The 13,412-nt window shown below is 36.9% G+C and overlaps 1 protein-coding gene across 2 annotated transcripts in view; it reads right to left on the bottom strand.

The window, feature by feature from the left end:
• Nucleotides 1-6,925, bottom strand: part of timeless (timeless circadian clock) — a 46,008-nt gene extending 39,083 nt beyond the window's left edge. Inside the window, exons 1-3 of one of the 2 annotated variants that reach the window (XM_073875776.1) lie at nucleotides 6,863-6,925; nucleotides 5,362-5,418; nucleotides 448-581 (exon numbers count right to left, since the gene is read on the bottom strand). In XM_073875776.1, the coding sequence (XP_073731877.1) occupies nucleotides 448-544 (97 nt within the window). In that variant the 5' untranslated portion in view covers nucleotides 545-581; nucleotides 5,362-5,418; nucleotides 6,863-6,925. Of the gene's footprint in view, nucleotides 1-447; nucleotides 582-5,361; nucleotides 5,419-6,228; nucleotides 6,413-6,862 lie in introns of those variants that run through there. The other variant, XM_055184473.2, reaches the window with a different exon arrangement.
• Nucleotides 6,926-13,412: the final 6,487 nt, after the last annotated feature.

Below are 13,412 nucleotides of genomic sequence, written 5' to 3'. Positions count from 1 at the left end.
CTTGTTTTTAATCCCCATTAAACCAGAGCAGTCTCATTCGACATGCTGTTTTGATTCTCTTATCAATGTGAGGTCACACTGATAAAGCCCCACCCACTTGGTTTAACTATTTCTTTTTCCTAGTCACCCAGGTGTAATTTTTTTTATTAAATCATTGAGGATATACTAAAAAATATTTTGCTTATGTGAATTTATGGGGTGCCAATTATTATAATTTTTTTATAAAACCGTGTTGTTTGCAATTGTTTGTTTTCAATGACAGCAGAGTTTTTGTGTTAATATCTAAAGCAAAAGGTTAAATAAAAATATTTTTTCACAGCCCTCTTTGCTCATAACAAGGGTGCCAATATTAGTGGAGGGCACTGTATACTACAATCGCAATGGCTGTAAATTTATATGTATACAAATGTGCCTTGATCTAAAGGTGTGTAATGGTTTTATAATTACCGAGGCAGTCTGGTTCTTTGTGATAAATGTCTCCCTCCAGATAACCCAAAGCACTGCATGTGGCCAATAATTCACAGTTCATCATGAATAAGTCCATGCAACAGTACTACCAAAAAGAATAACTGGGACCAAGTCTGCAGAGAACAAACACAATTTAATCACGATAAATGACAAATCTTTATTCTTGTCAAATTTAAAGGCAGATTTTTGCTCCTGAATGAAAGTTGTGGTTTTAAACTACTTTTTATTCAGAACATGACAAATACTTTCCAAACAAGTGATCAATTGAGGTAGAATACAGATTAGAATATTACTAGTAAAATCAATATAACTACCACATCCATCTTAAAATCACTGGTAAAACTAATAGATTTAGCACAAACAAAGTCAAAAACAATATCTGTATTTGTTCAACTTTTTCTTTCTTTTATTGTTTGATTGACATTGAGGCAGACAGCTTTAAGATCTACTGTAAGGTTCTAATATAATGTTACACATCAGATATTTGTTCCCCAACAGTTAACCAAATATTCACTATTATTTATTATATATATTTGTGAATTATTGTCAAAACAGATGTTTTTAAAACTGTAATTCTGTGTGTATATATCGGGGCTTCAGATGTGTCAGTCTGCGCGAGAAAGATAATTTTCGAGTCTTGTCTCTCTTAATAACTCTTTTAACATCGGTCATGTCCCAAACTTTATCTCTCTTAATAATTATTTAACCATCAAGCAAGTCCTGCACTGTATTTTCTAGTCCTGCATGTTTTAGAAACCAAAATCTCAGATCCGCAAGAGGATAGACAACCATACTTTGTGTATTAGGATGGTAGGCTACACCTCTTAGAAATCGTACAAATAAAGATAATTAGGGTTTCGAGCACGAAGTGCTGAAAACCTATTGTATTTGTCTGTTTTATTATTATTATTATTATTATTATTATTATTATTATTATTATTATTTTTCCGCCATAAAACGCGTCGCCCAGCACAAACCGTAAGTCGTAGAAACTTGCCACTCGGTCAACTGGTTGTATATCAGCTCGCTACTCAGATACGGTGAATCAGCCAAATCGGCCCATAGGTGGCGCTATAGCAATGCCCGACGCGTTGGGGCTCATAACTCCTAAACCGGACATCAGACACTCAAGTATTTGGTACCATTGTAATCCCTGGCTCCAAACTTAAAAAATGTATATCTCCGATTTCATTTCCGGTATGCAAATTTTTCGCTAATTTGCATAATATGCATTTCTAGCCAAAATGAACTAGTCCTAGGTTTTTCGCCCGATCGGAATCGTTCCAACGCAGGAGAAATCTGTGGAGTGAGTAGGTAAATAATTATCGAACAGAATTAGAAATTTCGCTTCAGGGTCACTAAGGGGCGCCAAAACTCCATACAGGAAGTAGCCTATCATCACTGAAATGGCTATAACTCGTGAACGGTTTAAGATATATTAACGAGGTTTGGTACACATGTGTACCAGCTCACTCCGGTGTGACAGTAAAAAAGATGCAGATTTTGGCCACTAGGTGGCGCTATAACAGGCTTTAGATCGGGAATGGCTATTACTACACAACCGTTAGCCCAATACACTTAATATTTGCTATGGTGTGTCTTTGTGCAATGTACCATGAGGGTCTGGAAGGACATTGGCGTATCTCAAAAAACATGGACGTCATTGGCCAATGAAGGTTGAGGACTGATTTGACAGGGTTAACGAAGGTCGATCGGAACGAAACGCACTGTGCTTCTTCGTGTACTGCTCATGAAGGTCTGTAAGTATTACGGTGTCATTTGGCCACTAGGGGGCGTAATACCATATTTCGGTGCCTGTATCACGTGACGTTTGACATACACACACAAACATGTCATCATATGATAGATCTGCCCATGGTGAACAACTTTACTTCTTGAAGCGTTGCTGTCAATCAAACGGTTCGTGAGTTATTGGTGATAACCTTCAAATCCTACTTTTGCGAACTACTCCTAGGTTTTTTACCCGATCGGAATCGTTCCAATGCAGGAGAAATCTGTGGAGTGAGTAGGTAAATAATTATCGAACAGATTTTGAAATTTCGCTTCAGGGTCACTAAGGGGCGCCAAAGCTCCATACAGGAAGTAGCCTATCGTCACTAAAATGGATATAACTCGTGAACCGTTTGAGATATCTTAACGAGGTTTTGTACACATATGTACCAGCTCACTCCGGGGACACAGTAAAAAAGATGCGGATTTTGGCCACTAGGTGGCGCTATAACAGGCTTGAGCTCGGAAATGGCTATTACTACACAATCGTTTTCCCGATACTCTCAATATTTGGTATGGTGTGTCTTTGTGCAATGTACCATGAGGATCTGGAAGGACATTGGCGTATCTCCAAAAACATGGCCGTCATCGGCCAATGAAGGTTGAGGACTGATTTGACAGGGTTAACGAAGGTCGATCGGAACGAAACGCACTGTGCTGCTTTGTGTACTGCTCATGAAGGTCTGTAAGAATTACGGTGTCATTTGGCCACTAGGGGGCATATTTCGGTGCCCTGTATCACGTGACGTTTGACATACACACACAAACATGACATCATATGATAGATCTGCCCATGGTGAACAACTTTTCCTCTTGAAGCGTTGCTGTCAATTAAATGGTTCTCGCGTTATTTGTGATAACCTTCAAAACCTACTTTTGCTAACTAGTCCTAGGTTTTTCACCCGATCGGAACCTAACCAAGGCTGATTGATTCTGTGGAGTGTGACTATAAATAGTTATCAAAAAAAAGTTGAAATTTGTATTCATCCACGAAAGGAGTGGCCAAAAATATAAATGGGCGGAGCTTAGTAAATTTAAATGGCCATAACTCGAGAGGGGTTTGAGATATTCACGGGGCTTGAATAGTATGTGAAGGCCATCGACCTGAGGTTGTGAAATAAAATGCTTGCCGATCGGACAAAAGGTGGCACTATAACGGGAAAGATGGCATTAAATACTGTGATTATCCAATGGTTACACTTTATAAGCCTATAACTTCATCTGTGATCAACGAATTTCCATGGGAGTTGTTTTTATATGATCCTGAATTGTTTTTGAATCCTACGATACCAAGCATGCCAGGTTTCGAATTACGGTTCGACCAGAACTACGTTTTACCACATAAAAAACAATCACTAATAGCTTCGTAACTGTAACTCCTATCGATTCGAAAACACCATAGGAAGAAAAATGCAATAGCTTCTGAACAAAATCTTTATTGGCGTTATATTAAAATCTCCATCAGAAATGGCTGAAAATTGTGAAAAACCAAAATAGTCCTATAGGTGCACATGTGTTTAAGCATACATAGTCTGTATGAACCGTTTCTGACCATCTCTTTCGTTTTTGTGGATGCTGGATCAGCCTGGTTGACGACGTGTGACGTCTTTGACGTGCCTTAATGCTCGAAACCCGGCAAATGCTGCTTGCAGCTTTAATTTTAGATTTGGATTCGCTAGACGAAAGCGTAAATATTCTTATTTTTATGAAAACCTCTGACTTATTTAGACAGCACAGGTCACATTTACTGTCTAAGGCTGTGTCTCAATGTATCCAATTTATCCAACCTCAGGCGCAGTAATATCGAAAGAAGTTTGGGCGAGAGGAGTAGTCAGGAGTGATGATGTTACTGCGTGCCGAGGTCAAAGTTCTGCAAACGAAGTGCTCTTCCGCCATACAATATAGTTCTCATTTTTTATTTGCTTAAAAAAATCGCCACCATACTTAACTCATGTAACAGTCTTTAAATAGGGAAAACATGGAAGTGTTTGGTGGCTTCTAAATTCATCCCTGTTTGGATCCAATGGAATGAATGGGGATATGCTAAATGCTAAAATATTTACGAAGTGCTGTACAAAGATTAAGTCATTGAAAAAAGATGGGTATGTATTAATTCGTCTAAGTTGAGGTAAGAACATGGTAAAATACTGAAAAACGGTGGTGTTTTCCTTTAACAATTGGGACACTTTTAAACTGTTTTTGCGTGGTGGATTAAAGATGCGTCAGTGGATTAAAGATGGAAGGATTTTGAGCTGTGAATGATCATTGGGATGCTTTTGGGCTAGTTTATAATGACGCATCGGGCTGGTTTTGTTATGCGGATCTGGCAACCCACGCAGCTGCTCAAAAAGAAGTGCAGGTGATGGTACGTATGGTAGATTTATATCTAATTCACTAGATATGAATACTACATAAACAGTTGGGAGTAAATATTTGGCTGAGATCTTCAGTATTACATGTTTAATTTCCTACTATTTGTTGCAGTGTAGGAGTAGTGGGTTAAGCAAGTGTTGTGCTGCACACTTATGCATGCAGCAGGCTTTTAAGAAAAAGTAAGGTAATGGGTGGGTGCAGGTGCACTAGTATAGCTTTATGTCTAGCAATGTCCCTGCATTACATAAAGTAAGTAAGTGACAGGTGTGGAGAATGTGTTCCTCAAGCCGTTATTTTGTATTTTTCTAAAGAAAAAGTCAGACTGGAAGTCATTATATCTCATTCATTATATCAAAAAAATGCCCGTCCCTAATAAATAACACTCAGTTTCTTGAACAGGCTGATTAAATGGTTTCATAAGACATATCTTTATATGTCTTATGAATTATATCTTTAGAAACCGGGGATTACTTGTTATCTGTATCTGCTTTTTAAACTTTCAAAGACACGGCACCTGAGGCTTGAATTATATGGATAACAACAGACCATGGTTTCAACTAAAACCTTCAATGCTGTTCTACTGAAGATAAAATGTCACCTACATATTGTATGACCCAAGGATTAATACAGATTTCCGTTTTAGGGTGAAACACCAAATTCAGAGCCTGTGGTAGAGTGTATAACAATATAATTTTAGATTAAATCATGATAAATTGGTTTGGGTCTTACCTGGTTTTCAACAGCAGATCTGGAGTCCAATGACACCAGTTATTCGCTGTTCAAAACCTGCAAAATATAACTAAAAATTAAACAAAATAACACCAAACATGACAGACAAGAACAAAAAGATACACAATTATTTAGATCAAAAGTATAGATCACTAACTCACATAGCCAATACACAGATGGATATATAAGGGAAGACCAGTATAAATGGTTATATTTTTAATTATTTTGATAATTTGGTACTCATTGTCAAGAATCACAAGATGTTACAGGCCATAACAATATTATATTTTTTGTAGAAAGTGTCTAATGAAGCTGAAAATCATGATTTCCTGTTGGCCAAACAAGTCAGTGTCATTTTTGTTACTGTCAAACTCTGTTATTAAGGAAGAGTAACAGTGTTGACAGTTGTGTGTGCGCGTGTCAGTTCTGTTACATACTGTCAACACTGTTACTCTACCTTGGTAACAGAGCTTGGCAGTGATCTGTAAAAAAGAAAAAGAAAATCTAGTTTAGTAATGCGGTTAATTTGAAAATCATGTTTAAAATTTGCCATCAAGTTTAACGATTTCACTTTCAAAGTGCATATTTTGTTCGTTTTTTTGCATGCGTTTAGTTTAAGTGGCAAATCTGGACTAAACCCTTTACCTAAACACATGCATTACAGTTACAAAGAATAAAAGCTGCTGAAGCTAACTTTTGCTTGAATATGTTACGTAATGTAATGACACACATTTATGTCTATCGGTATATCGTTGCAACGTATCTACAGAAAACTTGCAACAAGCTGTCGATATCTGTGCAGTAGTGTGACAAGACAAGAGCTCACTGTACTCTTCGTTATAAAGTATTAATGAAAATCATACATACCAGATTATATATGTTTGGATTGTGCTTGTCTTCCCGATATAAAACTATCCAAACGACTCGACCATGAAATAACTATTCAGGTAAAATGAAAATTAATAACAAAAAAAACATTGACTAAACATAGTCCAGCTTGTATCGTCTAGCGCGCGCTCTTCAGAGAGGAAATGACGCAAGGCCTTGAGTCTTAAAGGAACCGTGTACATTAGAAAGAGTCAAGTTTGGCGAAAGGCCACTTTAATAATAATAATAATAATAATACAACTAATAAACTGACATGATTAATTTAAAATTGTGCAGCGACCACAGCTGTGTGTTACTGTGGTCTTGTTTCATCTCATTTAAGTAACAGTGGTCAATTTAAAACACTCTTTCAATTTTCAAGAATAATGCCAATTGTCACTGTGAATTTGTCCATCTTATTTACACAGAAATGCTTTTTTAAAAATGTTTAAAATGCTTTTACGTTCACTTTATTCATCTGTCTTTATGATTATTGTTTTACGTTATGATGAATGAGTAGCATTGCTTATACTTTAACAAACAAGACTGCATTTTTAGTTCAAATAACATCCATGGATAAGAAACTATTATGAAACAAACACGAAGGCTGAATATTTGTAAAAGTTTGTATTACCTTTATAAGCGTGCGCGTGTTATTCTGTTCTGAAACAGAATAGCAGTTGATGAGCAAACCGCATCCAAACACTATAGCTCCAGTAGATTATAGTTTTTATTATCACAGGGGATAAAAACAACAGTTACATAAAATAAGAAAACTATGAACATGATTTGATTTCACCTCTTTTATGAAATAATTACCCAGTGTTTAATATAATGGTTTAGCTCTAGAAACACCCCTCTGTAGCGCTAACAATGGTTCAGTCCGGTCACATTAAAGACTGCGTGACCACCACTAGTCTTCTGGTTTTACTGAATGGAAATACTTGATGTGTTAGCTGGGGCACTTCTAAATAATACTATATGTGTATCTGGATTATTAGAAATCAATCACTCATCATAGTTCAATGATATCAACGTGTTAACATTTTTTATTATTTTATAAATTAATTCATAATAAAATTACATTTCACAAAATTCACAAACTATTTATGTTGTTTGGCTGCAAGTTTACGTGAATGTGTGATAAAGTAAAATCATGTACCATAACTCCTCACACTGTCATGCTACATTTTGACAATCTCTGGTTTTGTGCTATAATGTTTTTTATCTATCGGGTAAAACACTAAATAAGGTAAGCGCATTAATCCTTTATCACATGTGTCCCATATAAAATTAAATGGTTGCAACAACGTATGTCATAATTTAACATAGGCTATGTCAATTTTCCAGAGCAGATCGAGGGACTATATGAAACGAAGAATAAACACTGTCATTCCATGATTTAATGGCTTGAAATTGTACACATTATGGACTTACTCCTCGTTTATAAATCATACTGGAGTAAAGGGCCTACTAAATAAATTAATGTAAATGTATAAAAACTGCTAAATGAGATGGCGTGTCGCCATCTTGTGGCTGTATGTGGATCTCTCATGATCCAACAGCATCCTTAAATGAATTATTGTTGTGCACAGTAGTGAAATGGTGTCATATTTAACATCAAACCTCCAAATGTCAACTTAATTAATAAAACATTGTTTAGCTGACTACAAACTCCTAAAAATGTAACAGATTTAAAACTAAAACTGCCCATCAAAACAGAGTAATTATATCGTATGACCAGGTGTGAAATATGTATTTAAGAAAAAAATGGTTGCTTAGCAGTGGTTCTCAAACGTTTTCAGTGTGCGGCCTTGTATACGATGTTGTGTCGAAGTCTGTTCCCCCTATGTTCCCCCTATTTTTCCCTTCAGTGTAGTGTTTTTATGGCGTTTTTATCACGTTATAGGTTTTATTATTTATATATTTAAAGTTTTAATGGCTACTGAGATGTGTGCTTTTCTGTAATGTATCTGTATTGTTCTTAATGGTAAGTCAATTATTTTTACAGTATGAATCATATTATATGTATAATATTTATTTAATTATGTATGCAAACATTCAATTTTTAAAACAACCAGTAAAGGAAAAAAAAACGAAAAAGACAGGCTATATTTTAAAAGAAATACCCTAATAGAAAACTGTCAAATGTATGATAATATAATAATATTTAATAAATTGTATTATAAAATACATGATATTATGCCTTTTTAGTATAACCAATTCAAATCTTTAATCTTTCTAAATGTAAAATAAAAATTGATACAATCTCAAACTCCTTGTCAGTATACTGTGCTTGCGATCTCTCAAGTTTTGTACATTAGAAGCAAAGCTTCACAGCAGCTTTAATAATGTGTTTAGAAATATCATGCGGAGTTATCAGTGAGCCCTGCTTTACGTCGCAAAGGACTCTTATCCTGCCTGACACAATGAAGCCGGGCCGCGGTTTGGCCAATCAGATGAAGGGGGCGTTTCAGCGCCGACCAGAGGCGTAAATGAAATATAGAACCTATTAACTGATTTGTAAACCACAAATGAAAATTGAAAAATCGGGCAGTAATCTAATTTTCAATTCTTTGAAATAAACGGAAAAACGAAAAAAAAAAAAAAAAACCGAACCGATTACCAATTTCTCTTTACATGATTTCAGATAGGATATCAAATGAATAAAACGTACACGGAGCGGTGCCCCCCCTCGTGCCCTTTGTGACCCCCTGAAAGAACATTCATGACAATGCAAAACATACAATTTTAATTACACAAAACATTAAATCATACAGTGTAGTGCTGTTATAGCAGTAGCCTTATTTTTCTGAGGTTAAATGACAGAGAATTTATGATAAATTAATGTATTTTTTAAAATCGGGTCAATTTTAACACAGCGGTGTATGTGTTCTGTCCAATATTTACCCATTATGGGTCAAAAATAACCCAGCCATTTAGAGTGTAGAATCCCCCGAGGTCAGCTGGATGAGAGCCAAAGTGCCCCCACATTTACACCAGAATATACCCATAACTTACGCAGAAGCCCCAGAATATAGCTGTAATAATTATATACCGTTAAATGTTTTATTGGGGGAAATCAAAAGCAATGCAATTAAACTTGTGTTTTATTGATGCTGACAAAAATCACTTCAGCCAGATAACAGAAAAAAATGTATACAATGTCAAAAGATCTGCCAAATATACCAATAACACTATCAAGACAATAACACAAAATAAACAAATAGTAACAAAATACAAAAATAACATGAAGACATAAAAGAATTAATGAATTCAAATGTTTTAAATAATAAAGATGCAATTAAAACAAAAAGGTGCAGTTTCCTAGACAAGGATTAGATTATTCCAGGACTAGGCCTTGTATTTACAAACAAAAAACAATTCTGGTGTGCATCTTCAGACAAAACAATGGCGTTGATACTGTATCCACCTTATTTTCAAAGGTGGAAGTGAGTGATGTGACATATTTCAGAGACTTATCTGTGTGTGTGTGTGTGTTTAATAGATATTTTCAAAAAGGGCACAATAAACTAGAATTATTTCTGTGTTGTCAGTTTACGCACATTGTGTTTGTCTATTGTTGTGACCAAGATGAGGATCAAATCACATTTTATGTCAAAACACTGTAGAACACTAGTTTATTCCTAGGGGTTCACATCAGAAATACTAGCATTTGTCTGGCCTATCATGGGTTTTTTGGCCAGACCGACAGTCTACTGTAACTCTAAGACTGATAGGCTTAACATCAATGTCAGTGTGGTTTTCATTGTACCACCATATGCAAAACCGAAAGCAGCCAAAGCAAACAACGGAGACAAAGTATGGACTGCAGATAAAGATGATCTGTAAATTGACAACTTTCGCATTTTACAATGTTGCATTCACAAGGCAATATTACCAAATGGACCAGACTTTGCTAATACAAGTCATGTGTGAATAAGCTGACCTTAAAAAGAATACTACACTTTCATAAAAAACTGATCATTTACTCAACCCCATGTCATTGTCAAAAAGAAATCAAGTTTTTGAGAAAAACATTCCAGGATTTTTCTTTATGCAGTTGACCTTAGTGGACCTCAACAGTTTACAGTTTCAATACAACTTCAAAGGACTCTAAACAATCCCAACCGAGGCAAAGGGCTCTTATCTAGCCAAACGATCGCTATTTTAGCAAAAAAAAAAAAACTTTTAAACCACCTTTTAAATTCTTGTCTTGCACTAGCCAGGTGATGCGCCAGCGAGACCTTACGGATAACGTAATCACATGGAAAGGTTATGCGTTATATGTGAAACACACACTTGCGGACCATTTTGAGCCATAAACTGACACAAAGACATTAATTAGTATCATTCCACATACAAAAACGTTTGGGATCGTCTAGAGCCCTTTGAAGCTGCATTGAAACTGTAACTGTTGAGGTCCAATGAAGTGCTCTGTATGGAGAAAAATCCTGGAATGTTTTGATCAAAAAACTTAATTTCTTTTCGGCTGAACAAAGAAAGACATAAACAAATTGTATGACATGGGGGTGAGTAAATGATCAGAATTTTTATAAAAGTGGAATATTTCTTTATTTGGCCAGAGTGGATCTGTTTATTTTCAATCCGCTTAGTGTTCGAATTGAGGGGGTCTGCGGGGGTCTCGGACCTCCTATAAGCCTTGAGGGACCCCCATATAGCACAAAAATATAATTTAGGGGGGTCCCCTGGTTTTTATTAATATTAAAATACTACATGAATTTAAAATTCTCATGTTGCGCTGCCACAAAGTAAACTAATTCAAATGATTTCTGTCTGAAATAAATATTAACTCTTAAGTGCGCCTCCCTCTGTTTTCTGGAGGAATTGACAGACGAGTTGTGGATTATTTTCACCTCATTGACGGTAAGAATCTTTAGAAATTTTAGGATTCGTTTTTTTTTAAAATTCTTCTCAAACTATTATTTCACACCTGTGGCGAGGCTACCTACTCAGATTGACGGCTGGTCCACCCAGTCAGAAGAGACACAAAATATTTTATTGGGAAAGCAGAAGAAATCACGTGCATAAATGATAATATATTATAGTCTCTTTATAATCTCTCAAATACGCATTATTCTGAAATAAATAACTATTTATAGAAAGCTTATGTTTTGCATGTGTGGTTTTAAAGGTGCTCTAAGCGAATTCACACGTTTTAGACCATAAAACATTTTTTTGTTACATACAGCAAACATCTCCTCACTATCTGCTTGCTACCTGACCGCTGATCAAACTGTAAAAAAAATGCGATCTCTGTAGACAGCCCAGGCTCCACAAACGGCAATAACAACACAGTGGCCAAACCTAGCACCACGAAACATAACATAAAGTGTTCCAGCCAATAAACAACAAGAAGGATTTGGGGGTGGGGGTTGGGGGCGTTCATGAAAGCACGGAAGGGAGGGGGAGGAGTTTGCTATGCTCGGTTTGTTTGTAAACAGTTCAAACATCAACAAAAAGTGACGTTGCATAGATTCGATTAGAGCGCCTTTAAACCTCGCAAATGTTAAAACGCAAGCGATTTTAAACTATTTTAGTGCAAAATGTTAAAGCGAGCTGTTTTGTGTGTGCACAGACAATGACGCACAGTTGCACACACATACTCAAATGGACGCACACTCATAAGCGGACACACGGAGACGCGCGTTTCCTAGCATGCAAACACAAAACTATCTCGAAATACCTCAGTCTTGGCACCTATTCTCATAAAAAACATTCAGATATGTCTTAAAGTGAGTGCAAACAGTTCAGAAAGAAATCAGATCTTTGTTTCTGAAAGTAGCAGTTCTTATCTGCTTATGTTTGTGTCATTCATATTAATTTAACAACAGCAAACAAAGGAAAATCACTTCTGTATCTTTAAAAAGATTAATTACATTTAATTTATACAATGAAGAAGACGGTGTTATTATTCATTTGATTCTATTTATGTACCTAAATACTACTGTTAGATCTAACTTTATTTGTAACTTTGTTCTTTTCTATTTTTATATGCTCATAATTTCTTAATTTGTTTTTATTTTATTTTCCCACTGCCAGTTTTGCTGATCTGAAAATTATTCGATCTATGACTAAAAAACCGCAATGTAATCCATTTAAAGGACAAGTTCTGTATTTTACACTTGCAGTGTTGTGCCGTGTCCCTGTCGTCTGTACTCACTCTCTAGGCCAAGAAGGAAACCCTGTCGAAGAGAATGTGCGCTGTGCTGGCGGTGACCATCTTCTCCATGTATGCCCGCTTGTAACTCCTGACCCTTTTGTCCCCACCTGGAGGTGGCGAGGCAACAACAATGAGTAAGGTATTGTGTGGATATTGTGGGAAAAACGTCAACGGAGGAAAGTGTTGACTGCTGCATAAAACACGAGCTGTTGTGGCCACTGTGTATGTCATTCTGTTGTGGAGTGATTTCAGAAGTTCACCCCTGTCTAGATCTTTTGCCCTGCTGGTTGGAAGAGAGGAGAGGGAAGCGTTCGAGTCAGTCCTGTGGCACATACTTGGTGTAGACAACCTATCTGGACCCACCCAGTGTGGTAACATCGGCCGTTACCGTGTAGGCCCAACGAGCAGCAGCTGTCGATTCGTGTCTCCATCTGCCCTTGTACGAAGCCAAGAGGTGTTGTATTTCCCCCATATATTTACTGGAGTCAGTTAAACTTGAGAAGGAATGCTGTGTGTCTGTCTGCTACTAGTTCTGCAGGTCTGAGCCTAAGGCTCTGTGTCGTCGTGGGAGTATCGTCGACGGTTAGAAGTGACCGGGTCGAATGTTGGTTCGGAAAGCCCACGTGGTGAAGAAGGTACAAGTGTCATGGCAAACACATCTTCTCCAGTCTCTCAATCTCCAAAGAGACCAAAGCCTGTTGTCCACCGCCTTGAGGGCCTGTGAGTGTATCTATTTAGTGGCTTTTGAATTCTTCCCTGTCTGTCCCCAAAGTGATGCTGTAGTCTCCTCTTTGTGTCTGTACACGCCCTGTAAGCCCAAGGTGAAGACCCAGTTGCCCCTCCGTACACGCATCCGTACGCCCAAGCTAAAAGCTACTTACCTTTGAATACCTACCGGTAGGTCTAAGGTGAAGATCTAGTTGCCCCTTTGTGCACGCACCCATATGCCCAAGCTAAAAGCTACTTACTTTTGAATACCTACCTGTAAGCCCAAGGTGAA

The sequence above is a fragment of the Misgurnus anguillicaudatus genome, chromosome 14 (genome assembly GCF_027580225.2).
Source record: "Misgurnus anguillicaudatus chromosome 14, ASM2758022v2, whole genome shotgun sequence".
Taxonomy (NCBI): domain Eukaryota; kingdom Metazoa; phylum Chordata; class Actinopteri; order Cypriniformes; family Cobitidae; genus Misgurnus; species Misgurnus anguillicaudatus.
This window is presented reverse-complemented; position numbering and strand designations above follow the sequence as displayed.